Source organism: Ananas comosus, linkage group 12 (genome assembly GCF_001540865.1).
Source record: "Ananas comosus cultivar F153 linkage group 12, ASM154086v1, whole genome shotgun sequence".
In the NCBI taxonomy this organism is placed as follows: Eukaryota; Viridiplantae; Streptophyta; class Magnoliopsida; order Poales; family Bromeliaceae; genus Ananas; species Ananas comosus.
Window position 1 is genome coordinate 2,631,217 of NC_033632.1, and position 25,794 is coordinate 2,657,010.

The following is a 25,794-nucleotide window of genomic DNA, read 5'->3' on the forward strand; positions in this document are numbered from 1 at the left end:
GTACCTGAGATCCCAAGTTCTAAGTTCGAATCTTAGTTCATTAATATTTTCAGCTAAATTTATTGGAAAAACTTTAAAAACCCTCATTGTGGTTTCAATTTTTTTCACTTTAGTACCCTGCGGTTTAAAATGTATCAAGTTAGTACCCTGTGATTTCTCACTTTATCACTTTAGTACCCTGTGGTTTAAAGTGTATCAAGTTAGTACCCTTTGGTTTCGCACCTTATCACTTTAGTATCCTGTGATTTTAATTTTGTATCAAGTTAGTACCCTGTGATTTTTTAAACTATAGGGTACTAAAGTGATAAAGTGTGAAACCACAGAGTACTAAAGTGATAAAGTGCAAAACCACAGGATACTAACTTGATACACTTTAAACCACAGGGTACTAAAGTGATAAAGTGAGAAACCACATGATACAAACTTAATACATTTTAAATCACAGGGTACTAAAATGAAAAAGTATGAAACCACATAGGGGTTTTTGAAGTTTTTCCAAATTTATTTCTAAAGGAAGTAAACTTACCTCCTTAAACCTAAGATATTTTCTCTATTTTATGAATTCCAGATCATCATTATTAATTATTGTTAATTTTGAGATTTTGAGGACATATTATTAGACGTGTTAAAACTCCACTTCAATGAAGAGATTGTCAAAACTAACTGAGAATGAAAAATTATATCGCTCGAGCATGACACGCGCAAAGATTCTTGGAATGTTAAATAATAATAATACCAATTATGATAATTGAGAATTAGAAGTACAAATTTTTTTGTCCCACAAAGTGGAATCTGGAGAAACCCCAGGACAAAATGGTTTCTCTACCTACATCCTCTATGTTTCCATCCTTTTAGGACCAAGAAATAAATTAGCAACTTACAAGGTTTTTTTTTTTTTTCGATCAAAGGCTACAAGACAATACAGCATTTTCGTTATCATTTTCGTTCTTCATTGCTCCATGGTCTACTAACTATTGCTTGGTTATCCTCACATCAAACAATGAATTCTCCTTTGTCTTTAAATCGCCGCAAGTGAGAACTGTGCTGCCGATTCGAGTCGGAGGCCAATATCGGAATATTGATCTCCCTAGTATGTTCTTGGATGGTAGAGGACCCCTGAGAAAAAGCAGTCCAAATCATATTCACAAGAATAATAATAATAATAATAATAATAAAATTTAAATCCTACTCTAGGGAACAACAAAATGAAAGCTCAGGCACAAGATCAAAGTTGCAGATTATACCATACGTGCGAATCGTAACTATTGTTGCGATTGTCCCCCATCACGAAAACGGAATTTTGAGGCACTTGCTGCCAGTGTAAACAAAATATTAGCTCTATTTACAAAATATTAGTGCTAAAAACAACTCAAAAGTAATTTAAGCAAGTGTACGGTACTAGTTCAAGTAAAAATAGGCATTTCTGATACAGATTCGGAAGCAAAACCTTAAGAATTTTCGACAAGTTTGTGGTCAAGAAAAGAAAATTCTTTTCTTATAAAGAAATGTATTGCCGCAGGTTAATCAACCGCTTGGTATTTTGTACATGATTTAATTTTATTTTTCCTTACATTAGAAATTAAGGATTTTTATGATGTTATTACAAACTTATCAGAGTATTACAAACTTACCACAGGGTTCATATCATAAGATGGAGGCTCAAGAATGTATTCTTCATTTTTCGCATCTCCATTGACTATTAGCTTTCCATTATGAACCTGCAAATGAGCAGTGAAGAATAGAAGATGGTCAATACTAGAATATTATTATCCTACCTATACAAACCAATAAATGACAAGGACTAAATGTTCTTATGATTACATTAAGAATAAGAAGTTTGGGGACCTTGTTCGGAAATATTCAAATACTAACTGATAATACTAATTTGAGATACCGGTTTTGCCAAAAACCACTGGACAGGAAGATTGATTGAGAGATCCTAGTAAGTATAAAAAAGTCTGTTCTATGAGACCAGACACATAAAAGAAAGAGATACGTTGAAATTTTTATTAGTTCTGTAGCAAGTTTATATTCTCATTGAGTTGTTTAGCAGCTTCAAATACATCTTCTCTTAATTATGATAAAGCCAATTGATCTCATATTAATTTTGCAAAAAATCATTAGAGATAAGAGACATGTTTGAATAATATCAAACATATTGTATCATCTGGTAGATCTGAGAATGATAAAGCCTGGTTCATTACCCAAACCTAGAGCCATGTCATGCATGCATCCTTACCTCAGTGGCAAACTCGTGAACATGCCCAAGTTTTAGCTTATTAATATGAAATCAGTCCATAAATAGCTTCATTTGAACCTTCAACAAAGGAGCCCCCAGTGTTTCTATTTTCGCAACTAATGTAAGGGAAGTTCTTTAGTTTCCTACATTCTTTGCAATTTTCTGGAATGCATATTAACTAGTTTCTTCAAAAGTAGATAAAATATCAACTAAAATGCTCTATACCGCGCCTAATAAAAATCCCGTCATCCAACTGTATCTTCAGTAATCATGAACAGAGTGAGGAAGGGTTTCACAACAAATCTAACACAACAAGCACCAATAAGTATTCTGTTTTCAAATAAGAAGATTTCTAACTTTCTATCTCTGTTGGGTGAAACATTAGGCGACAAGCAAGATGAAAATGCAGGGATCGTATCAACTACAATTTCACAATATAGAAAAATAGAAAAATACATCATACCACTTAAATGATGTAGGAACACTGACCTCTACAACATCACCCTCCTTGGCAACAACTCTTTTAATAAATACGTCATCATCCGTATATCCCACTTCCTGGAATATTAAAAGATTTACAGTAAACAACAAGCGCAAAGGATTGTGCAAAATTCAAACTGGAACTAAAAGGCCAGTATGTACCTGTAACACCGGTGGACTCTTGAAGATTACTATGTCATTAACACATGGCTTTCTAAAATAATATGAAACCTACAAAGATTTACACATCCCAAGTAAAGCGACCATTTTTTATGATCATCATGAATATAAGAAAGCTAGATAAAATATGTGCAACAGAACAATACAAGGAAAAGATAACTTCGACCATTTCTCTATATCTACTGTACTTGTTCAAATTGATTTAGCCGCAAAGGAAACAAAGTTAGTAGTACTTGGTACCTTCTCCGCAACAATGCGGTCGCCAACATCGAAAGTAGGATACATTGAGAGAGACGGTATGAACCGCGGCTCAGCCACGAAGGACCGGAAAGCCAAGGAAATGGCGAACGCCGCGAGCACGGTCTTCGCGTCCTCCGTAGATATACTAATCCACTCCGGAAGAAGCCCCTTCTTCTTCCTCTCACCCTCCTCGTCCTCCTCCTCGTCCTCCCCTCCTCCGCCACCTTCTCCGCCACCATTCCCGCCGCCGCCGCTCTCCAACATCACCACCCGGTGCCCCGACGCCGCTTCGCCGAGTACAATGGCCCCTCCTCCGCCGAAATAGCTGGAACCCGGAGAAATTGGGGGACTGGGGGCGAGAGGGGAAACGGGTGGCGCTCAAAATCGGGTTTTGGGGGGAGATGAGGGATTTGGGAGGCGTGGAGTTGGATGTACGGGAGGATACGGAGGAGGAAGAGGAGGAGGAGGAGAGGGAGGGGAGGTAGGAGGGCTTGGAAGAGGTAGGGTTTTTGGAGGAGAGGAGGAGGGGATTGGGTTTGCTAGGGTTAGGGTTAGGGTTTTGGGAGGTGGGGGCGAAGAATTGGAGCGACGACATGGCCGATAGTGTTGTCTCCTTCCTTCGCTCCCCCCCCCTTTCTCTCTCTCTCCAAAAGGTAAGCGGAGAGATTAACTCGAGCTCAAGCAAATTCCTTTTTTTTTAAATAAATTGCAGATTACCCCCTTAAAATATCACATTTTGTAATTTACTGTTATTACTATTTTAACAGGTAAAAAATTGTATCCGGTACAAATCCGGTTATCCCAATGCACCTCCCCTAAAAAAAATAAAATGAAAAAACACGTGTAAATTCCCAATTGGTCCAAAAGTTTAAAAGCGGAAAATATTTTTATTTTTATTTAAAAAACTATATTAAAAAAAAAGGAAAGGCGAAAAAAACTAAAAATGGAGAAATGGGGTCCTAATGGGAACGCAATATCGCGAAGGTTAGCATTTCACCTCATCCTCCACCTCTCCCACCTCCCCAGATTCGATCCCCTTCTCTAGGGTTTCCTCAATCACTATCCTCGCCGCAGATCCCCCGCGCGGCTAGGGTTTCGGTCGGGGGAGGGGGATTCGCCTGGGATCCGCCGCGATCTCTCGCCGCTCGCGCGCGATCGAATCTGGGCGATCGCTCTGATCGAATCGGGTTTTTGAAGTTTCGAGGGCGATGGCGGGGTCGCTGGTGGAGAGGGCGACGAGCGACATGCTGATCGGGCCCGATTGGGCGATGAACATGGAGATCTGCGACATCCTCAGTCGCGACGTCGGGTAACGCGATTCGATCCTGTTGTTCTCGTATTCTTTTTAGTGTTTTGGTGTTTGAAATCTCTTGATAAATTTGGTTGATGCGGCAGCTTCAGCTTTCAAAATTGTGATTTTGGTGACATTAATGTTATGTTTTCTCAATTGGTGATCTTTAGGGTTGTCTCTTGAAGTGAAGATCTTTAGGGTTGTAACTGAACCCCTCAATGCCCCTTAGATTTTTGTTTGATTTTTGATACGACTTATTCTAGGTAGTTATATTGAGGTTTTTTGTTGAATTTGACGGCTCTATTTGCTATGATTTGTTAATTTTTGCAGTTTTATCAGCTAAAAAGCGATTAAAATCACTGAATTTGATGGAAGCACTGTTGGATTTAGTAGAATCCCCAGCTTAGCTAACTATAATCACTCAAATCAAAAAATCAAAAGTTGAAGTGTATCAATAATAAAAATAAGGGTGAGGAGACCTATTTCAAAATGCCCTATAGTTGAGGGTGTCTCTGTAAATTTTTATCGTTGATCTTTTGTTGCTGGGAGAAGGAAAAAAAGGGAACTATTTGGAGTGTGGTTATGAAGGTACAATATGGATTATTGTAATTAAAGAGAGAACTTCAATAGAATTTTGAAATAAATCAATAATTGCTCTTTTATAACTCATTTCAAGATAGTAGGTCAGAAGATTGGTTTTGGGCTTAAGGTTAGAAAGAACTTGTAATGCCTTTTGTGATTTGTAGAATTCTTAGGAATGTGGGGAACTTAGTTTTAAAGTTCCTAAGGCTTAGTAGTACAGCACTACACCTTAGATCAGGCAAAAACAGGCCCTTAATTTAACTCCGTATGCTTTTGCTGCTTTAACTAGATCTCAGGATCTTGCTAGTATTGCTTGAAATCCCGATCAGCTCTTGAATGTCAGAGATCCTGGGATGGAACTGAATATGATAAATCTTCAGTCAGACAATTAGGTGGCTATCATATTGTTGTTTAATGTACTCTCTCCAATTGATATGTCAGGATCTATATATAGTTATCCTTTGGCTTGGTACTGAAAATCAAGACAAAATAATAACATAAAGTTGGACATTTGAAGAGAGAGCTATAATCATCTTATTTCTGATTTCCCTTTCTTCATGATACGTGTGAAATTTGCTGATGTTAGTTATTGTTAATTCTTGGTAGGTAATATTAATTTCACAAAATATGTTCGTTTGCATCGCTTGTCTACTTTAGTACTAAATCAGCGGGATTTTCTTTACCGATGTTCGCTGTTGTTTGTTCATGGCATAATATTAGTAAGACAAAGATATTGATAGTATTAATTGTTTACTTTTTGTACCAGGCAAGCAAAAGATGCTGTGAAAGTGCTCAGAAAACGTATTGGGCATAAAAATCCAAAGGTTCAGCTTCTTGCACTTACGGTGAGTGTGTCTATATATATATATATATATATATATATATTTCTTCCATACTCTGAAACTATTGGACTTTTTGATAGTACATGGCTAAATAATTGATGCCAAAAGCTAACTTTGTTAGACTTTCACTACTATCAGTAGCTTATTTGGTCCACAAATATATCTGCTTCCTCCTACCTGTTCATTCATATACTGGCATAGCTTTTAATCAAATTTAAACAATTCAGCTCCTGGAGACAGTGATCAAGAATTGTGGCGATATAGTCCATATGCATGTTGCTGAGAATGATATACCACACAAGATGGTCAAAATAGTAAAGAAAAAGGTATTGAAATTTTCTTCAGAAGCTCCAAGATATAATTCTTACTTTCTTAATTATGAAAATAATGGTTATCAACTTTTTCATGCTGTAGCCGGATTTTCATGTCAAGGAGAAGATATTGATATTGATAGATACTTGGCAAGAAGCTTTTGGAGGCCCACGTGCTAGGTATCCACAGTACTATGCAGCATATCAGGAGTTGCTGGTATATTACTTTCAGATTCTTTTGGTTTCTTTACTATATTCTGGACTACAAGTATTTCGTGTTGTGACCTGCTTTTGACAATGGCCTTTTACTAAATTATGCATCCAATTACAGCTGTGTCGAATATGCTTGCCTACTAAAATTTTTTGTCCTGTTTGAGGTATAGTGTACCCATGCAAAATCTGAATTGTTGAAAATTTTTCCTTCAAAATTTAATTGTTTTTATGTCTATATCCTTTTACTCAAAGAAATACTGAATAACCTTTTCTACCACAATAACAAACTTGCCGGCATGAACTGGATAACTCCACAACTTAAGTGCTTTTGTTAAGAACCTGCAGATTCTAGGTGTGTATCAATGTGCTTGTGCAGTAAGTGTGCATGTGTGGGTAAATAGATGATTTTTGCAAGGATATATATGCATTAAACCCCCTTCCTGTTCTAAGTGTAAGAAACTTCAATAATGAACATTTCTGTTGCTTCTCAAGTATCTAATTATGTTTTGTATATTGAATGTAATTTCTTTTTCCCTCCTTGTAAGCGTGCTGGAGCTGTATTTCCCCAGAGATCCGAGAGGTCTGCTCCTATATTTACTCCTCCACAGACACAACCCCTAAGAACTTATCCTCCTTCTCTACGAAGTCCTGAGTATCAACAAGAAGTACCTGAGTCATCTACTGGATCTGATTTTCCTGCTTTGAGGTGCATTCTTAATTTCTTTTATCTGTTTATACTGTACAATGTGTGGATTAAGATAGTACTAACTGAAATAGTTGAGTAATGATGTTATTCGTCCTTTCAATTTGTCACTATCTTGTTCTTCTAAATTGTGCTTCGTGTCAGAAGGCTCAGAACTGATTTTAGAACTTATTTCTTAAGCACATTAATTTTTTTTTTTTTCACATTTTACTTCACTGTTGTAATGTCCTTTCGGTTGCATTTTACTTATTAGCTGTACTTTCACTTTTATTACTTCACATGTTGTATTTAAATTCTTAAAGCAGTGTTCTCACTAGTTTTACTGATGTTATAATTGAATGACTTGTTCTCTGGGTAGTTTCATATACTTTAGGAGAACACAAATGGATAATTATATGCTTTTTGAGTGCTTCCATCTCATCATTTTCTCCTGTGAATCTATCGTGATTTTTTTGGCTATTTCCTAAGCAAGCATATAATATGTGCTTTTTATATATGCGAATCTATTTTCTAATTGTTGATCTGAAATTCTGAAATTAAAATTTTCTATATACAGCCTGACAGAGATTCAGAATGCCCGTGGTATCATGGATGTTCTTGCAGAGATGCTGAATGCTTTGGATCCTGGAAACAGAGAGGTATGATATCATATTTTTTCATTTTAAAAAAATTGTCATCCTTAGTATATTTTACTTGCAATTGTTTAAATAACACCAAATCTTGAAGATGCCAACTTTTTTTGATATTAGAAAATGGTTAGATCTGATTCAGTTAATTTTGAGATGCCATTTGCAAGAGGCTGCTTATTCTTTGACATATAGTTACATCTTCTCATTCTAGCATCTATAATTAGTGCCTGTTTCCTGGATTCCGAAACAACTTCTCTACTTTCGAAAGTAAAAACATCTTGAAACCAAGCATATGAATAACAAAAGGTCTGAAGCTTTTGCTGTGGCCCAAAACTCAAATGAGTTTTGGGATCGTAAAGGTAAAACTCTAATTTGAAGCATCTGCTTCTCCTGTCACAAGAAGCTTTTGACGAGATTTACAGCTTTCTCGATCAGTTAAGCTACAATCTGTATATTGTTTTCCAGCCTAATGTTGGTTTACCATTTATTATTCAGATTTTGAGCTGTTTTTATGTTGCTATGCAGGGGCTTAGGCAGGATGTAATAGTTGACCTTGTTGATCAGTGTCGCAATTACAGGCAGAGAGTGGTGCATCTCGTAAACACTACCTCGTGAGTCCTCCTATCTTCTGATTAATCAGCATACTCTATTATTTTTTTATGGACTTCGAATTTGTGTTGATATAAAAGAAGCAAATTGGAAGTCTAATGAGAAGATTAAAGTAATGACTTGTTGGAAATCATTCCTCTCTCTCTCTCTTAAAAATTGTTTATGTAGTGTCTTCAATATTTTTCTTCTTTATCTTGTGTTAAATCCTTCAAACTTTTGAATGTGGGATAACAATATCTATTTCTTGCCAAATGTGATTATGGACCTGTTTGACAAGGAAGTACCAACAACATTTTTATTAACATCCCCCAATAGCTTTGTGCTGTAGCAAATGCAGAAGCTTCCGATTGGAGCTTCGGCATTTGGAGACAAGATTCATTTTAGCTTCTTGGCGCAGCAAAAGATACAGACTACTTCATTGCAAAACATCTGATTGCTATTTCTTGAAGCAAATAAGCTGCTTCAGAAGCTAAAGCAAATCAGCACTGTTGTTTATTTGCTCTTTAAGAATGGCTGATTTACTCCAACTATTGACAGAGACGAAGAACTGCTTTCCCAAGGGCTTGCTTTGAATGATGATTTGCAGCGTGTACTAGCCAAACATGATGCAATTGCTGCAGGAATTGCAGTTAGGGTGGAGAAACCGAGAACTCTTCAAGCTCTTGTGGATGTTGAGGACTCTGCTGCCAAAAATAGTGATCCAAGCAAAGAGCTTAATCAAAGGTTGTAATCTTTTACTTACCCCATTTGCTTTTCTCTAGCTGCAGACATTACATAAAAGAGGAAATGTAACTTTTCAAAATGCTACCAATTGGCTAATGTCTGTGGAAAATCCAATCCTATATTTAATTGGTTAGATGTGTATTTGAATTATTTGAGGATCTCCTAGAGATTTGATTATCAGTTGATTTAGTTCTCAAGAAAATTCTTAAGTTAAATTGAGCATTTGATTTGTATCCCTGTCATCCCAGTTGTGTGATTTTTGGTTTTCATTTACATCTGGTATCAGACTCTGCAAAAGTGCTTTTGGAGTGCAGCTATCAAAGAATCACTACAAGCCTTTGCAATTGAAAACTCTCCCAAAAAGTTGTTTTCGAAGACATGCCAATTAAATGCTCAAGTCTGTAGGAAATTCTACCAAATCTCCGTGATTATTTAATGTAGATTTCAACACGGAAGAACTAAGCAATTTTGGGTTGTAGTGTGTATGAATTGTTCTAGATATAATGATCTCCTATAGATCCTGTATTCAGTAATTTTTCTTTGATAGTTAGGTAGACACCAGTGTCATCAGCATCAGAGAAATATACAATAACCCCGAATGTTAGATTTATGTATACTTTTTATGCCAGTCATCTAGTTTATTCCTCATGTTTTCTGCATCTGATTATAGGCCTGATGCAAGCACAAGCACAAGCACAAGCAATCAGTCTCCATTTGATCAGTTACTGCTACCTGCACCACCAGCATCTGACAGTTCAGCGATCCCTTCAACAAAAACTGGTCCTGAAATCGATCTTCTTAGCGGCTTGGACTACAGTTCACCTGAAAATGGCAATTCACAAGCCCTAGTTCCTGTCAATGATCCATTCGCCAGTTCTTCTCCTTCTGATCAGAACATCTTAGCGCTTGCTGATGTTTTTCCTCAAAATAACACTGTCAGCAACAATAACAACAACAATAGCAATAATAACCCAGCTTTGTTGCTCAACTCCTTTGATCCAAATTCTAGTATTCCAACATCACAGGCATCTCAGCTTCAGCCGCAACAACAGCCAATGCTTTATCCTAATGGGAACATCACCAACTCATTTGCCTCATACGATCAAGGATCACAATTGAATCATGCAAGCTCTGCATGGAATGGTGGACTTAACCAAGGAATGAATGTCAATCAACAACCACCATATTATGGTATGACCGGACCTTCCGCCTTTTGAATTTCTTCATTCATTTTTGGTAATATAACAGAAATGTGTGTTCAAAAACATCTATTTACTTCTATACCCTCGTACCATTTGAATTTTATCCTATACCCCTTGAAAATGCAATTTTAAGTTATATTCTTCTCTTTTCTTTTTTTCCTAATGCTATGAATTGCTGATATTCCTTTCTTAATATTTCTGTCTTGATAGCAGGCGCAGATGATCAAAGTGGGGTGGCCCTCCCCCCGCCGCCGTGGGAGACTCAGCCAACTGAGAACAACCAAGTGCAAACCAACCAAGTAGGAAATATGCAACCACAACCAATGACAAGTGGCCAGGTTGCAGGCATGCAGCTCCAGCCAGTACCACCCAGCCAATTTGGAGCCCCGCAGCCCCAACAACCGATGCAGAGCACCCAGTTCGTACATCCTGGCCAGTTTGGAGCCCCACAGCCCCAACAATTGATGCCAACCACCCAATTTGTACAACCTGGCCAGTTCGGAGCCCCACAACCCCAACAACCGATGCCAAATACCCAGTTTGTACAGCAACAACCAATGTATGGTGGCCAGCTTATGGCGTACGGCTTTTCGCAGCAGCAACAAGCTCAGTTCTACAATCAAGGGATGACGCCGATGTATCCTTATGCCAATCCTAATGAGCTTTCTCAGAGAATGTATGGCCTCTCCATGCAAGAGAATAATGGCTTGTACTCGGGCATGAGCAGCTCCTATCAGGCTTCTGCTTCCTCTTTTGGCTCCCTTCAGCAGTCGAAGAACAAGCCGCAAAAGCCCGAAGATAAGCTGTTTGGTGATCTTGTTAATATGGCCAAGTCAAAGCAAAATAAACCTACAGTAAACAACACTGGGAGCTTGTGAGATCATTGTTTTTGGTAAAGGTTCATGAAGACCCCTCAACTCTTTGCCATTTTAAAATGGTTTCCTCCACTTTTATGTTTCCTTGTTGATAACCCCTTAACTTTCTTTGTTTTGGTTTGAGTTATTTCTACCGGATGAATTGGGGGTTCTGTTAGAAGTAACATTTCTGGTATTAGCGGCTGTTAATTGTTGATGAAACTACAGTTCCATCAGCTAGAAAGCGGGTAGATTTGTAAAGTATAATACAATGACTATCAAATTATCAGTCCCAATTCATCCGATGAAAATAACTTCAATTAGAATAAACAAAAGTTGAAGGGATGCTGATCAGAAAATAAAGTTTGCCGGTCTATTTTGGAAATGGCCGACAGCTGAGGGGTTCTCCATATATTTTTAGCTTGTCCGTTCCACATTTTATCTTCTTTTTTCATATTTACTCCTGTCTCTACTACCTCATTTTTTGTTCTTCACATATCACTATTTTGTCCTGCTGCATATTGTTTGTTTCACCTATTTGTTTCAATAATGTAAATTCCACTTTTAGAGAGGAAAATCCGGGTGATGGTCGATTGGGGAGTTTGGAGATTCTCCATTTATGCTTATATGTTTGGAAAAATAAGCAATTTTCTTATTGGTATTACTTACTGCCACAGTTTTATTTGTGACTTACAAAATTTTGAATTTTTATTGAGCATATGTTCCTTGCATGATCCTGTTTTTTGTTAAAAGCAGTAAAATAGATTTCTTTAAAATAGATTTCTTCTTGCGTAGGAGAAACTTTTCCATTAAGTACAATGTCACTGTGGTTGCATAATTTGTCTTGTTGCTTTATTTCTATGCGTGTATATTCCTTTTTTCTCTGTTGTGCGTGTATGAAACCCAATTTGGCACACCCAAATGGGTGCATTAGATGGAGTTCGAATTAATTTTCTTTGATTCGTGTGCTTGGATACTAATTAGTTTATGATTCCTGATGATATCTACTGATTTGGTTGAATGGATAAAATAGGAGCAAATTCGATGAATTGAGCTACAATTTGCCATAATTATGGTTTTAAAGATCAAAAAGAAAGGGTAGCAACATATTCCATTGCAGTCACTTAAAAGGTTTCAATAAACATTATTTAAAAAAGAAAAAAAAATAGCCCCTGCATCTGAGGCAATTTGCATTGTTTAAAAAGTCTAATACGAGATCTTAAAAACTTCTTTCCCAAGTAAAGAGTTTTGCTGATTTTTATATACACACCGCACTAAGTTCTTACATGACCTTTCTAATAACAAACATTTTTTGAACTAAATATAACGCTATTAAATAACATACAAAGTGAAAATGAAATGTGCACCACTGTAACTTGAAACTTCAACCTGTAACGCAACTTCGAGAAGTACAACAATCACCAAATAAAAGTATAGAAGCAGCAGCTTAAATGCTTCGTTACCAAGCACTAGCGCTTATTAGAGGAACTCGTCGAACCAATCACTCGCTTCCTTAACCATTTTCGCTGTCATTAGATGCCCTATTCCGGGCTCTGCAATAAACTGGATTGAAAAGAAAAGCAAGTATTAACAGTGCAATTCATTACCTAAGAATTTTTCGTGAATGAAACAAAACAACAATTTCAATCTGAAGTGGACCTTAAATTTTTTTGGAAAACCAGCTTCTTGATAAGCCTGGCTTGTTCTCGAGACCGGAGTCTCCAAACCTGGAAGAGGGCAGCGAGGATCTTCCGCACCTGTATGTGCCGAGGAGAATAAGATATCAACAATAAAAGGTCGCTCACATGAAATGTTTGTTTGGTTTGATTGGCACTTCTGGAGAAAATTTCTTCTGGTATATTTGTACTAAAATCTCATCCATAGTGCAGAAACACTAAACTACAAAAATTCCTAGTGGTAAGGCATAGAGATAAAAAAAGGGTGTGATCTTAGATTCAAATTTCAGTAACAAAGTGGAGAGGGTCCTTATGTGTTAAATAGAAAGAAAGAAAAAAGAGCAAAAGCTTGAACGTGGAGCTTATGCTTTTCTAGAATCGGAGAGCTCAATTTGGCTTTCTGCTACAGTAAAAGTCACTATTTGCAAACTCATATGCAAGAGTTGATATCTCAAACATCAACTATGAGGGCCAAAATGCCAAATTTTTTTTTGCATATTGCCTACAAATTTCCCTTCAATGTTGTGCGCATTACTCCTCCTGTAAGTTTTATTTAATTTTGGCCAAAACAAGGAGGGCTTGAAATAATCCGTCTATACGTTTATATAATATACTAGACTGCAATTTGAGTAAGGATTTGAGAGAGTATCCCTTTTTTTTTTGCCTTTTGTTGACTAGAAGTTACAGGGGTTATGCCCTAAGTTCAAGAGACTTATCTTTAAACTACAAATATTTGGGGACTAATACCCAGGAAACAGAGAAATATGGGGATACAATTAAAAAAAAAAAAGCATACAAAAACAGTCTCTATCCTTGAAGTTGCTTCGATTGATTCAATGTTTAGACTCATTGCTAATATGGCCTGAAATTAAAATCCTTAAGAGTTTTACATACCGTTTAGAATAAGGAGAGGCCGAGGTGCGATAACAGGAACTGAATGAGGAGAGTCAAACTGCGAGTCTAAACTGGGTGCAATTCTATCCCACACCTGATGTGAACAAGTAGTGGAACAACGATGAGCACTCTAATTAGAAAAGGCCTGTCGAAAGTTCATTTTACCGAGTGTCGCACTTACCCTTTTGACAACTTCTTTATCTATTACACGCTTCCCCAAATCAATCCGTGCTTCTGGAGCCAAAAAATAATAATAATAATAATTTGAACAAAATGTATAAAACACGATAAGTGCTGGCCGTTAACTTCCATTATATTAATTTTGCTGATCATAATTACCCCTGAAAGGGTGAAAAAAAAATTTGCTTGTCCACAGAGTAAATTACAGAGTTTACCATTTATAACTACAGCAGATTATGAGGAATTGGTCATTAGCAAACGATAAATAACAAAAGAGAAGGATAGACCGGGCATTTTGAAGAGGTAAAATGATTACTCAGATATGCAACCAAAAAAAAAAAAGTGAGCGTAGTGAAGGTAAAAGGAAAAGTCAATATCTGGCTGCCGTGTCATATAATCAGACACAGGGAGATAGAAAAAAGACATTTGTAAGCACCTTCAAAGAGAGGCTTAATACTATCGACTCTACCCTGCCACTGATCGTTGTCTATTGCCCATCGAAAGCCCTAAAATCATCATAATATATATATATATATATATATATATATATATATATATATATATATATATATATAAAAGCTTAGAATTTAACTCACCGCAATATATTTGCCTGAAACAAACAAATTTTGTCCTCAAACCTGAACTCCAATTATGGGAACAGCCACGGAATAGCGTGTATCAGCCGCAGCAGCAAACCATGCATGCATTCCTACATGGCGAAAGTTAGGGTTAATCACAAGTTTAGTCCCTAAAATTTTATTCTGGCTTCAGTTATGCCCTCAGACTACATATTGTACCAATTTAGTCCCTGAAATTTGCTTCGCGTAGTAACAAAATCCTTTCATTAGTTTAACGGTGCAAAGAAGATGCCGTGTTCGGTAGACTAACAGCAGGAGTTAACTGTTATGCGAACCAAAGATCAGAGAGTAAAATGGTAAAATTGACACTCTGAGGAAATATCTAAAATAAGGATCAAATAAAATTAGAAATAATTTCCAAAAGTTTCAGAAACTCATTATTCAAACTTCAACTGCTAATTTAGCCTGCCGAACCTCCAAGTGATTCACCAGTAATCCCAATCCTGGAGGAGTCTATGTCTTTTCTCAGAGTAAGATAATCCGCTAGCTTTATCAAGTCCCAGACCTGCCAATGTTGCCTTTTAGCTTACTAGACATTAAACTTAGCTTTAAATCCTTTGAGCATGAAACCTGAACATTACACATTTGAAAGATAGAGCAAAATTACAAAATACCCATTTTGCGTGGCTTCTGAGAAGCAACAGCTTGATTTGCAAGCAAAGATCCTATAGCTTTTATTTAGTGCAACACGCAAATAAGCTTTGATGTCCTAAAAGTAGAAGCTCCGATTTGAAGCTGCAAGTTTTGCTATGGCAGGATGTTATTGGGGAGATTTCAATGAAAAAGTTGTTATTGCTTCTTTGAGTAGCTCGACTCGAACAGTAGAGACCCAAAGTCAGAGGGGCAAGGTGATGCCAATTTAAAGCAAATGAAAGATTTAGTACCGTGTCGTATATGAAAGGCATTGTGTCTCCATTTCTCCAAGCTGAAATGAGAGCCTAAATTTGAATCAGGAATGAGTTAGCTTCAGCACCACTTATGGAAGATTCATAAATTAGAATCTACGATTATATATATATTGGAAAATATGAAAGTATAATTCTGTTCCATTAAAGATCCACAAGACGTATAAATAAATAAACAAGGTCGATTACATCTATGTAAGTTGTCTTGTTGTTGGCCCTTTCGCCGTGGTAGCGAGAATCAATGGCAATAGACACATAACCTCTTGAAGCATATGCCTGAACAAGAAAATAGAATAAGTAACCACTGCTCGATCGATTTGAATTGTTATTCAGATTGTTGAGAAAGGTCAGGTTGTTTTATTATGTTCTTTCTAATTTATTTTCTTGATTAGTATCATGCTAATTTGATACTGCAACTCATAATTCTATACGAATCCCCCTAACTGTTTAGACATTGTGAATACTCTTTTGATAGTATGAAAAGTACTCACAGAGCCCCTTGAAATATCAGGTGCCTTTGAAAATCTGCCTCCAATTTTCACAGATTCCTCTCTGAAAATGGCATTTATGATATAGTATGCGCTTTTACAGGGACATTAGTGACATTTCAAACTTCGGAGCAGTAAAAAATGAAACTTTCGTAACTCTTGATGGGCATGTATGAAATTGCCTTAGAGGTTGTTTTACCTCGAGCAATGGACGCAACCATTCTTTGCATTTGTAAGAACTGTGCAAAAATACAATAGCTGGTCTTCTTTCCCGAGTTTCATCCTTCAAGCTTAAAATTAGTACCGGCACGCGTCCTTGCTCCCCTGCCTATAACAGAAGAAGAAAATTTACACTATAAACTTTTTACAACACTGATACAATTAGGTATAAGCATAGCAAAGAAGCAATCGCATTTTCGCCGAAAAACTGTAGTCCTCTAGGAACTAACTTCATATCTAATAGCCAAAGAAAAAAAGAAAAAAAGAGAAGAGAAATACAATAGAGAGATGCACCTCAGTGATTAAGTAATAGTTCTCTTCCGCCAACTTCTCCTTGAAATCCTTGATCTTTTTCCTCGGACAAGATTCCATGGCCTAGACGAATCCAAAACACATCAAGTTAGAATTGTCCAGGCGCTAACCAGCCATTAATTCTAAAAGCTCGAGCTGCTAGAAAGATGTAACCAATTCACTTAAAAGTGTGCAGATACAACGCCTGCGAGTCTCGATTGTGACTCGACCTAACGTGGCTTCTCGCCACTTCAAACATGTCTCGTCCCAACCCAACCTCCAAACACGAGGCAGGATGCTGGCCCCTTTAAGCCAACATAATAGATGGTAAGAAAATGTGAATGATCGCATGTTCCTTTGTCGAATTCTCACCTCTCTTGATCCCAGAGGACCATTCCCTTGGTACAATGGATGTTTGACCGGCTTCGCCGGCTCTACCGCAAGAGGAACTGAAAGGAACAATTCAAAAAAACACAAGATGCTCACTTTGCGTTACATGACTACGCAAACAACTCACTACTTTCGTGTACTTACAATTCTTACATGCAAGCACAAATTACTACACAGAAAATTCAATTTATTAGAGTAGTACCATATAGAAAGAGTTGATTACAAATTCAGTGCCAAAAGTGTAATCAAAGTGATTTTTTTAAAAAAATATTACTCTGTAGTAGTGTACATTAATTCCAGAGAAGAATCATCATCGCATGGTAAGTAATATTTTGAAACATGGGCAGTACCATACGACTCTATTTAGAAATATAATCATAAAACAAACGGGAACAAAAAAAAAAAAAAAGAGTTAAGGACTTTGGAAAGGGGAGTCGGCGACCTGCGGGGGTCCGGCGCCGACTTCTGAGGACGCGGACGAAGTCTGAGCGAAACTCGGCGGCGGGGCCGCGGGGGCTGAGCACGTGCGCCTCCGGGGCGTAGCACGTGACCGGCAGGGCCCATAGGGGCAGCAGCGCTAGGGCCAGCGCCATCGCTTCGGAAGAAGGGGAGAGGAGAGGATTATAGAGAGAGGATTTGGATCAGAGATTATTTCGTGAACCGGGTCTACCACGTGACCAGAGACCGTACCCCCCTCGTCTCTGCTCAGATCTCGGAGATTGAACTCGTGGACTCAGAAAATATGATTTTTTTCCACCTTACTATGCTTTGAATAATATTAAAACGGATAATTTTATAGAGAATATTCATGTAAGATTTATTTTTTATAACTTAAAATTAAAATAATAGCATCGGGTGGAAGTGACCCGACTAAAATGTTTGACTAAAAATTTCAAACGAGCAAAGAGTAAAAATTTATGGCTATTGAAAATAAAATTACAATAGATAGTAAATTATTTGGACGGCCTACGAAATAATATAATATTTTTTTAATTTGGTTGCATCAGATCCTCCCCTAGTGGAGGTAATTAATAAGAGCTCTTTAATTTAATACCGATAATAATAATAATAATAATAATAATAATAATAATAATAATTTTTCCTTACAAAATCTTATAAAAAAATATATAATTAGTGCTGGCTCTTTTGAAAATTAATTTTTATGACATATGCAACAAATTTGGATGGAATCTGCACATGAACCGGGTTCACCACGTCACTCATGGAGCACATCTCGTTTTTACGGAATTGCCCTTGAACTTCCCACTATTCACGGAACATTTATTCGGGACCCCAGCGGAATTGAGACTTAAGAGGGAGGGGTGGCATTATTGTAAAAAACGACCACCCCTATGCGTACAATAAATGACAGCTCAACAATAATGGATTAAAAAGCCGGGGAAAAAAATGGCGACCACGCTCTCGTTATCTCCTCCGCTCCCCAATCTCTCTCGTCCTTGTAAAGGTATTAAAAATTAATTTAACTTTAATTTCCTTTTCTAATCTCTCAAGTGTTTGATGATATGCCAATTTAGATGCATAAATGTGTGTTTATAGTTCCAATTTTGATCTTGTTTGCTGGGATTCATCGTGATCATATATATATAGATACATATTTATTTTTCCCAAATTTTTTGTCTTAATTTTGCATGTCTTTTTTTGATCAGCAAGAGATGTCTAATCTGTGTTAGAGTTGTAGTTAGCATTAGGAATGAGATAAATCTTAACATTTGAGCTTGAGCCAGTTGGGCATGGCTTCTGAAACAACTTTTCTACTCAAGGAAGCAGATGCTTTCGGTTAATAGATGTTTTCGCGAACTAAAAAGTATGGAGCTTTTCATTTTATTTGTTTTGTTTTTTTGTTTTTTTGTTTTTTGTTTTTTGTTTTTAGAGAAAGATAGTATATTATCAATTTCGTTTATTTTTATTAGAAATGAACTTAGGTGTCTGAAGATTTTTGTTATTGTGGGAAGCTAGAATAAATTTTAGAGTCCAAAACTAGAAGCTCCAGTTTGAAGCTTCTGTTGGCCAAAAAGCTTTTGAGGTGATTTTAGGAAAGAGATACTTGATCTACATGTTGCTTCCTCTTGAATCAACAATTGCTGAAAAATATTTAAGATTTTGGATCAACTTAAAGGAATAAATGCGGTCCTAGTATAATCAGAGAATTTTGTGAATTTTTTCAAAACTTGGGTAGGAGATTATCTGGTTCTAGGTATTTTATTTCCCTGTTTAACCGTAACTACTCCGACTAGTCGAGAGGAATGATTTATATTGAAGAATCACCAACTTCTTTTTTGATTATGTTCTAAACTAAGGTCATTTAAATTGCTAATCGAAAAGAATACTTGTTCCTAAAGCATGTTGTGTGTTGTACTATTATTTTTTAAAGAGAGTACTTTCTGAAGTTCTTCAGAAAGTTGATGCAATGCCTATAAATCTTGTTCTATTTTTTTCTTTTCTTTTCCTTTTTCTGCAGGTGGAGAAGTGCCACTGTATGGATTAACTACATCGAAGTTATTGTGCGGAACAAATCTCTATGTCAAGAACCTCCGCATTCAGAAAAATGCCCGAAACCATGGAATTTATGCTGCAAAAGCATCAACGGTTCACAAAATCACTTTCTCTGATACCTATCTCAAAGTTCACAAGCATCTATGAAAAGATAAAATAACCTAAATGCAAGTGTATGTAGTAGTGCGGTTATCCTGAGCAATTTTAATCACTGTTTATTTTTGCGTAACCTAACAGAAAGAAACTTGCCGAAGGTGTTTTTATGCAAGTTTTGCCTAAACTAAAGTTAGTACACAATATGATGCTTCCCTCTAAGATATAATTGGCATGGTTCAATTCCTGATTTGTCAAGCACATATAAACCTCTTTGAAGCCAATTTCCTTTCTTCATTAGTAATTATTTTATGTTTTTCATAGGTTGGAAGAGAGGCCAAGAAAAGAGAAATTGTGGTACCTGATCCAGACTATCGGATACCAATTGTTTTACTTGGTTAGTTCTTTAGTCATTCGGAAAAACACATCAAGATTTCTACATCCTTATGATATTTTAGTACTATGTGTTGGCATTTCATTATCAGCAGAAAGCAATATATTATAATAGAATACAAGACCATCAAATCCTTTGTCTGTTTTGTCCTCTTTGCAATGGTTTCTGAGTAGACCCCGAAATACAGCGAGCCGTGTGTGCTAGGCTTCATTTCAATCATTTGTCGAAGGAAGGTAGCATTTCAATCCACATACGCCATAACGGCTTGGGGTGCATCTCTATTTTGTGGACTTCTGATGAAAATATTTTACGCAGTTTATAAGCATGACAAACAATTATCTTGTTACAAACTTTTGAGCACATTAGCTTCTTCTCAGTGCTGACAGTAAATATTGGTAAGCAGGAATATCAGCTGGTTTTGTGTACCTAGACAATCTACTTGCAGCTGCTCCAGTTGGTCTACTTGGATTACTTTTACTGTTCCAGGTGAGCTAACAGTAAAGAAATGATACTTGCTCTGGCATTTCTTTTCTTTTTCTTTTTCTTTTCTGTTTCTTTTCTCTGCTGGAGTTCTTATCCAAATGTTCTTATGTTCATTGTTGTTTATGTGCAGGCTACTAGAGTGCGGTTCGTCTTCGACGAAGAGGCCTTGGTTCATCCAGCACTCTTCTTTTCTCTAAACTCTGTACAAGCGAAAAGAATAAGCAGTTGAATAAACACGAACTTAAACTGGAGTAAAACTGATTAGAATAAAAAAAAAAAAACAAATTTACCTGCAGTATATATGAAGAAGAAAGATCATAAGCTTGTTGTATTATTTTAATGCTTATATGCAGCGTTTAAGTCAACTAATCTTGTCGATTACTTTCCATTTTCTAGGAAGTAAAAATTGGGGATCAACTTACGGAGTCGGGTGAAAATGTTTTCGTTGGTGGGAAGAACCGCTGGAAGTGAGCATGTTATCAACATATTACCAATTGATCTTTATATCTCATTCTTCGATTGTTGCATTAATACGCCAAAACAATCTACTTCAGGTATTCAACATTTGTGAATTGGGAACTTTGGTGGCCTCAATTCCCAGTTCTGGTGTACTTCAAGGAGACGCAGACCAAACCGGAAGGACAAGTTCACTTCTTTCCAGTAATTTTTGTGAGTAAAGAGCTTAACAACAAAAAATAAAAAAAAAGGTTTAATTTTGGACTTCTTTGAATTCCATTTTTCTGATGACGGAATGTGTTTAAATTTCTTGTGCAGAATGGTAAACAGCTTTATGATGTTATGGTGGAGAGAGCGGGGCCGTCGAAAACTAGTGCTCCCAAATAGTTATGAAAATTGTGACTATAATTTAGATTTAAATTTGTAAAGATTTTGGATTATTAATGAGGTGGTGAAAATCTTAGCTCACAGGTTTGGCCTTCATTGATCTGAGAATTTGTAAAATAGTAGCAATTTCTATTCTCGAAATATTATGGTTATAGAATAAGTTCGTACACAAATTCTTCTTCTGGGTGTGACTTTCTTTTGTTTTTGTTTTTTCAATAAACATTACCTGCAAAAGTACAAGTTTAGTTATTGCAATTAACCTTGAATATAATTTCTCTGGTTGAAGTTTGATGAGCCCTTTCGAAATCATATTTGTCTCACTTCAAATAATCCCACAAAAAAATAAAAAAAGAGAAGCAAGAGAGGATAAATCAAAACCTAAAAATCAGGTACAATTTAAACTGATATACAAAAACAAAAATTCATAAATGTATTGGCAACACCAATGTATAAAGAAAGGCTTGATACACGAGTCTCTAGCGAAATTGCACTAATTAAATCTCTATTAGCTTTTAATTTACTAATATTTTAGTAGTAAGACACTTAAACCACGTTCAGGAGTGAGGTGATTGAGTGATTCTGTGTAGAGTTGCAGAAGAGAAAGCGCCAAGCTTCCTGATTCGAAGGAAGGAAAATTCTACCTGTATACTCCATTTAGGGGTGTATAATTTACATTAAGAATTGAGCTGAAATATTTTTAGAAGCACTAATTTCTTGGTGCTTCTAAGTTTCTAACCCTTAAATCTTCTCCTTAATTACTAATATTCATTAGACCAAACACTATTTCACTTACCACCATCTACCACCATTATCTCAAACCTACATCTCTACATCCAATGGTTAAAAACTCAAAAACACCACTCCCTTGGTGCTTTCGAGAGTATTCTAGCTCAACTCTTTACATTAATTCTTTGGATGGATAAGATTTTTTTATTTGTCACGTTATGTGATAAGTAAAAAAATCTCATCCATTAAATGATGGGTGTAAATCATACATTCCTTAGTGGGGTGTATGAATAGCATTGCTTAAGAAAGAAACATAAAAAAAGGATTAAAATATAGAAAAATTTTCTGTCAATATTCGTTTTTTTACTTTCCTTTCCTGTTATTTAAAAATCTACTTTGCCTCCTTAGAAAATGAAAAATATTCACTTTGATTTCTGCCGTCAGTGTTTCCATTAGGATTTCGTTTATATTATATTTTTTATATTCAAAATATCTTGAAACCCTCCTTTCTCATCCTCGGCCGCGTCCCCTTGCCCTCGCCCATCCCTCTATCCATGCCCACACATGCCCTCGCCTGCCTCCGCCGCCCCAGCCTCAGCCTCAGCCCCAGCCTCACTCTCGCCAATCTCTCCGTCCATGTTCACCCCGAAGAAGATGAGTGGTAATTTTGTTATTTTGTCACAGCATATATTCTGTAAATGTTTTTTATTTTTTAAGAAGATAAAGTATAAATTTTTGAATAACAAAAGGTGAAAGTGAAAAAACAGGTGTTGACGGAGGAATTTTTTATAATTTAGCCAAAAAAAAACTTGATTGAAACTTTTATTCGACCACGTGGTGGACCGGGTGCAGGGGATTTCCTTCCCCATTTGATTGTAGGCTTGTAGCACAGTGAGTTCCCCGCCTCTCGCAGGCCGCAGCCGACACTAATAAACTATCATCGCGAAAAAAACAAAAGCAAAAAAAAAAAAAAAAACAAAAGAGAGAGAGAGAGAGAGAGAGAGAGAGGGAGATAGATGAATTTTTTTTATAAATAGTCTTATTGAAACTTTTATTTACAAAAATAGGCCTCTTTAAAATTTTTTTGTAAAAATAGTCTCCAAATCGGCCAGGTCAGCGTTGGGGGTAGAAATCGACATATACGGTGAATGGTTTACCGCATATAGAGACGGTAAACCATTCACCGCATTTCCGGGACCCCAAAAATATTTAGTTACGAACTGTAGGAATGCCAGAAAGCGGTGAATCATTCACCGCTTTTAAATGCGGTCAACAGTTTACCCTCTTTAAAGACGGTGAATGGTTCACCGTCTTTAAATACGGTGAACCATTCACCGCCTTCAATCAGCCCAATAACCCGCCCGAGCCCCTTTCCTTTCTCTCTCTCTCACCCGCGCGCGAGCTTCTCTCTGTCTCCCGCACGCTTCCTCACTCCTCTCTCTCTCACCCACTCCGACCGAGTCCGAGGCCGCCGTCGCTGCGGACGTCGCCGTCGCTGCCGCCGTCGCCGACGCTGACTGTACCCGCGAGCGAGCTCCTGTGTCTCTGGAGCTTCTCCTCACTGTCTCCCACACGCTCCCTCACTCCTCTCTCTCTCACTCACTCCGACCCGAGTCCGAGGCCGCCGTCGCTGCGGACGCCGCCGTCGTTGCCGTCGTCGCCGGCGCCGACTGTACCCGCGAGCGAGTTCCTGTGTCTCCGGAGCTTCTCCTCTCTGTCTCCCGCACGCTCCCTCACTCCTCTCTATCTCACTCACTCTGCGGATGCCGCCGTCGCTGCCGCCGTCGCCGCGGACGCCGCCGTCGCCGGCGCTGACTGTACTGCTTCTGCCGTGCCTTCTCTCCTCAGCATTGCAACGATATTGTTCCATTAGGTTAGTAATGTTATCCTCCTCTTGGGCTTGTTAAATGAATAATCAATTAATTATCAATTAATGGAATAATATATATTAGCATTTCTCATTTTCGAATAGCCTCTCTTAATATAGAAAAATTTACAGCGTACTACTCTATGATTCAAAAGTATAGCACTTTACCCTCCTATAGTTTCAGTTTTAGTTTTCCGAACAAACGATCGGATGGTAAAATGCTATTGTTTAATTACCATCCTATGTATGATTTATAAAGCATAGTTGATTTATGAAGTATTTGAGAAAAATCTAATTGTTCAATTCAGCACTTTAATTTGGTATGATTATGTTTGTTTATAAATTTTATATTTTGTTTAAGTTAGGATGTCGCGTAGTAATGTGGCTATTGTTGTTCATTGGAATGGAGAAATATTTGCGCATGATAGCAATCCAAAGTACGTTGGCGGTCGTAAGAAATTNTATGTGCAGGCTACTAGAGTGCGTTTCGTCTTCGACGAAGAGGCCTTGGTTCATCCAGCACTCTTCTTTTCTCTAAACTCTGTACAAGCGAAAAGAATAAGCAGTTGAATAAACACGAGCTTAAACTGGAGTAAAACTGATTAGAATTAAAAAAAAAAAAACAAATTTACCTGCAGTATATACGAAGAAGAAAGATCATAAGCTTGTTGTATTATTTTAATGCTTATAAGCAGCGTTTAAGTCAACTAATCTCGTCAATTACTTTCCATTTTCTAGGAGGTAAAAATCGGGGATCAACTTACGGAGTCAGGTGAAAATGTTTTCGTTGGTGGGAAGAACCGTTGGAAGTGAGCATATTATCAACTTATTACGAATTGATCTTTATATCTCATTCTTCGATTGTTGCATTAATACGCCAAAACAATTTACTTCAGGTATTCAACATTTGTGAATTGGGAACTTTGGTGGCCTCAATTCCCAGTTCTGGTGTACTTCAAGGAGACGCAGACCAAACCGGAAGGACAAGTTCACTTCTTTCCAGTAATTTTTGTGAGTAAAGAGCTTAACCAAAAAAAAAAAAGAAAAGGTTTAATTTTGGACTTCTTTGAATTCCATTTTTCTGATGACGGAATGTGTTTAAATTTCTTGTGCAGAATGGTAAACAGCTTTATGATGTTATGGTGGAGAGAGCGGGGCCGTCGAAAACTAGTGCTCCCAAATAGTTATGAAAACTGTGACTATAATTTAGATTTAAATTTGTAAAGATTTTGGATTATTAATGAGGTGGTGAAAATCTTAGCTCGCAGGTTTGGCCTTCATTGATCTGAGAATTTGTAAAATAGTAGCAATTTCTTTTCTCGAAATATTATGGTTATAGAATAAGTTCGTACACAAATTCTTCTTCTGGGTGTGACTTGTTTTGTTTATGTTTTTTTAATAAACATTACCTGCAAAAGTACAATTTTAGTTATTGCAATTAACCTTGAATATAATTTCTGTGGTTGAAGTTTGATGAGCCCTTTCGAAATCATATTTGTCTCACTTCAAATAATCCCACAAAAAAATAAAAAAAGAGAAGCAAGAGAGGATAAATCAAAACCTAAAAATCAGGTACAATTTAAACTGATATACAAAAACAAAAATTCATAAATGTCTTGGCAACACCAATGTATAAAGAAAGGCTTGATACACGAGTCTGTAGCGAAATTGCACTAATTAAATCTCTATTAGCTTTTAATTTACTAATATTTTAGTAGTAAGACACTTGAACCACGTTCGGAAGTGAGGTGATTGAGTGATTCTGTGTAGAGTTGCAGAAGAGAAAGCGCCAAGCTTCCTGATTTGAAGGAAGGAAAATTCTACCTGTATACTCCATTTAGGGGTGTATAATTTACATTAAGAATTGGGCTAAAATACTTTTAGAAGCACCAATTCCTTGGTGTTTCTAAATTTCTAACCCTTAGATCTACTCCTTAATTACTAATATCCATTGTACCAAACACTATTTCACCTACCACCACGTACTACTATTATCTTAATCCTATATCTCTTCATCTAATGGTTAAAAATTCAAAAACACCATCCCCTTGGTGTTTTCGAGTATTCTAGCTCAACTCTTTACATTAATTCTTTG

General features: G+C 36.9%; 4 protein-coding genes across 9 annotated transcripts; 2 read left to right on the plus strand and 2 right to left on the minus strand.

Annotated features, from left to right (window-relative positions):
- On the minus strand, nt 709-3,825 carry LOC109717897 (chloroplast processing peptidase-like). Of its 2 annotated transcripts, none has more exons than XM_020243850.1 (6): nt 3,140-3,825; nt 2,882-2,950; nt 2,729-2,797; nt 1,632-1,718; nt 1,250-1,312; nt 709-1,116 (listed from the first exon to the last, which is right to left on the minus strand). In XM_020243850.1, exons 1-6 carry the CDS (start codon nt 3,401-3,403, stop codon nt 994-996), a joined length of 675 nt encoding a protein of 224 aa, XP_020099439.1. In that variant the 5' UTR covers nt 3,404-3,825; the 3' UTR covers nt 709-993. The 2 variants fall into 2 exon arrangements, with proteins under 2 accessions (XP_020099439.1, XP_020099438.1); XM_020243849.1 differs by having other exon boundaries at nt 1,245-1,312; nt 3,140-3,822.
- LOC109718289 (myb-like protein AA) lies at nt 4,060-11,762 on the plus strand. 3 transcript variants are annotated; one of them, XM_020244454.1, is made up of 11 exons: nt 4,060-4,123; nt 4,214-4,448; nt 5,779-5,857; nt 6,082-6,180; nt 6,269-6,382; nt 6,924-7,084; nt 7,638-7,719; nt 8,236-8,321; nt 8,857-9,042; nt 9,713-10,233; nt 10,455-11,762. In XM_020244454.1, exons 2-11 carry the CDS (start codon nt 4,348-4,350, stop codon nt 11,120-11,122), a joined length of 2,097 nt encoding a protein of 698 aa, XP_020100043.1. In that variant the 5' UTR covers nt 4,060-4,123; nt 4,214-4,347; the 3' UTR covers nt 11,123-11,762. The 3 variants fall into 3 exon arrangements, with proteins under 3 accessions (XP_020100043.1, XP_020100042.1, XP_020100044.1); XM_020244453.1 differs by having other exon boundaries at nt 4,066-4,448; XM_020244455.1 differs by having other exon boundaries at nt 4,066-4,448; nt 10,458-11,762.
- Nucleotides 12,313-17,389, minus strand: LOC109718677 (putative esterase YitV). The gene is made up of 13 exons (XM_020245020.1): nt 17,222-17,389; nt 16,762-16,838; nt 16,393-16,473; nt 16,079-16,207; nt 15,581-15,667; nt 15,371-15,424; nt 14,901-14,991; nt 14,487-14,557; nt 14,285-14,354; nt 13,850-13,902; nt 13,669-13,762; nt 12,758-12,855; nt 12,313-12,661 (listed from the first exon to the last, which is right to left on the minus strand). Exons 1-13 carry the CDS (start codon nt 17,370-17,372, stop codon nt 12,578-12,580), a joined length of 1,140 nt encoding a protein of 379 aa, XP_020100609.1. The 5' UTR covers nt 17,373-17,389; the 3' UTR covers nt 12,313-12,577.
- On the plus strand, nt 18,105-25,065 carry LOC109718034. Of its 3 annotated transcripts, none has more exons than XM_020244025.1 (8): nt 18,105-18,244; nt 19,259-19,386; nt 19,711-19,783; nt 20,184-20,266; nt 24,171-24,209; nt 24,438-24,508; nt 24,596-24,710; nt 24,815-25,065. In XM_020244025.1, exons 1-8 carry the CDS (start codon nt 18,187-18,189, stop codon nt 24,881-24,883), a joined length of 636 nt encoding a protein of 211 aa, XP_020099614.1. In that variant the 5' UTR covers nt 18,105-18,186; the 3' UTR covers nt 24,884-25,065. The 3 variants fall into 3 exon arrangements, with proteins under 3 accessions (XP_020099614.1, XP_020099612.1, XP_020099613.1); XM_020244023.1 differs by lacking the exons at nt 24,171-24,209; nt 24,438-24,508; nt 24,596-24,710; nt 24,815-25,065 and adding exons at nt 20,394-20,465; nt 20,660-20,730; nt 20,818-20,932; nt 21,038-21,288; XM_020244024.1 differs by lacking the exons at nt 24,171-24,209; nt 24,438-24,508; nt 24,596-24,710; nt 24,815-25,065 and adding exons at nt 20,394-20,432; nt 20,660-20,730; nt 20,818-20,932; nt 21,038-21,288.

What these genes read in the sequence shown, in the direction of transcription:
- LOC109718677 (XM_020245020.1), bottom strand. Translation starts at nt 17,372, where the DNA reads ATGGCGCTGGCCCTAGCGCTGCTGCCCCTATGGGCCCTGCCGGTCACG. An exon ending in TCGGCGCCGGACCCCCGCAG is followed by an intron (nt 16,839 to 17,221) that starts GTCGCCGACTCC and finishes TGTTCCTTTCAG; the next exon opens with TTCCTCTTGCGGTAGAGCCG. An exon ending in GTTTTCCAAAAAAATTTAAG is followed by an intron (nt 12,662 to 12,757) that starts GTCCACTTCAGA and finishes TTTTCAATCCAG; the next exon opens with TTTATTGCAGAGCCCGGAAT.
- LOC109718289 (XM_020244454.1), top strand. Translation starts at nt 4,348, where the DNA reads ATGGCGGGGTCGCTGGTGGAGAGGGCGACGAGCGACATGCTGATCGGG. An exon ending in CATCTCGTAAACACTACCTC is followed by an intron (nt 8,322 to 8,856) that starts GTGAGTCCTCCT and finishes AACTATTGACAG; the next exon opens with AGACGAAGAACTGCTTTCCC. An exon ending in TCAACAACCACCATATTATG is followed by an intron (nt 10,234 to 10,454) that starts GTATGACCGGAC and finishes CTGTCTTGATAG; the next exon opens with CAGGCGCAGATGATCAAAGT.
- LOC109718034 (XM_020244023.1), top strand. Translation starts at nt 18,187, where the DNA reads ATGGCGACCACGCTCTCGTTATCTCCTCCGCTCCCCAATCTCTCTCGT. An exon ending in ATGCTGCAAAAGCATCAACG is followed by an intron (nt 19,387 to 19,710) that starts GTTCACAAAATC and finishes TGTTTTTCATAG; the next exon opens with GTTGGAAGAGAGGCCAAGAA. An exon ending in GGTGGGAAGAACCGCTGGAA is followed by an intron (nt 20,731 to 20,817) that starts GTGAGCATGTTA and finishes AATCTACTTCAG; the next exon opens with GTATTCAACATTTGTGAATT.
- LOC109717897 (XM_020243849.1), bottom strand. Translation starts at nt 3,403, where the DNA reads ATGTTGGAGAGCGGCGGCGGCGGGAATGGTGGCGGAGAAGGTGGCGGA. An exon ending in ACCGCATTGTTGCGGAGAAG is followed by an intron (nt 2,951 to 3,139) that starts GTACCAAGTACT and finishes AAATCTTTGTAG; the next exon opens with GTTTCATATTATTTTAGAAA. An exon ending in AGGAGGGTGATGTTGTAGAG is followed by an intron (nt 1,719 to 2,728) that starts GTCAGTGTTCCT and finishes GCTCATTTGCAG; the next exon opens with GTTCATAATGGAAAGCTAAT.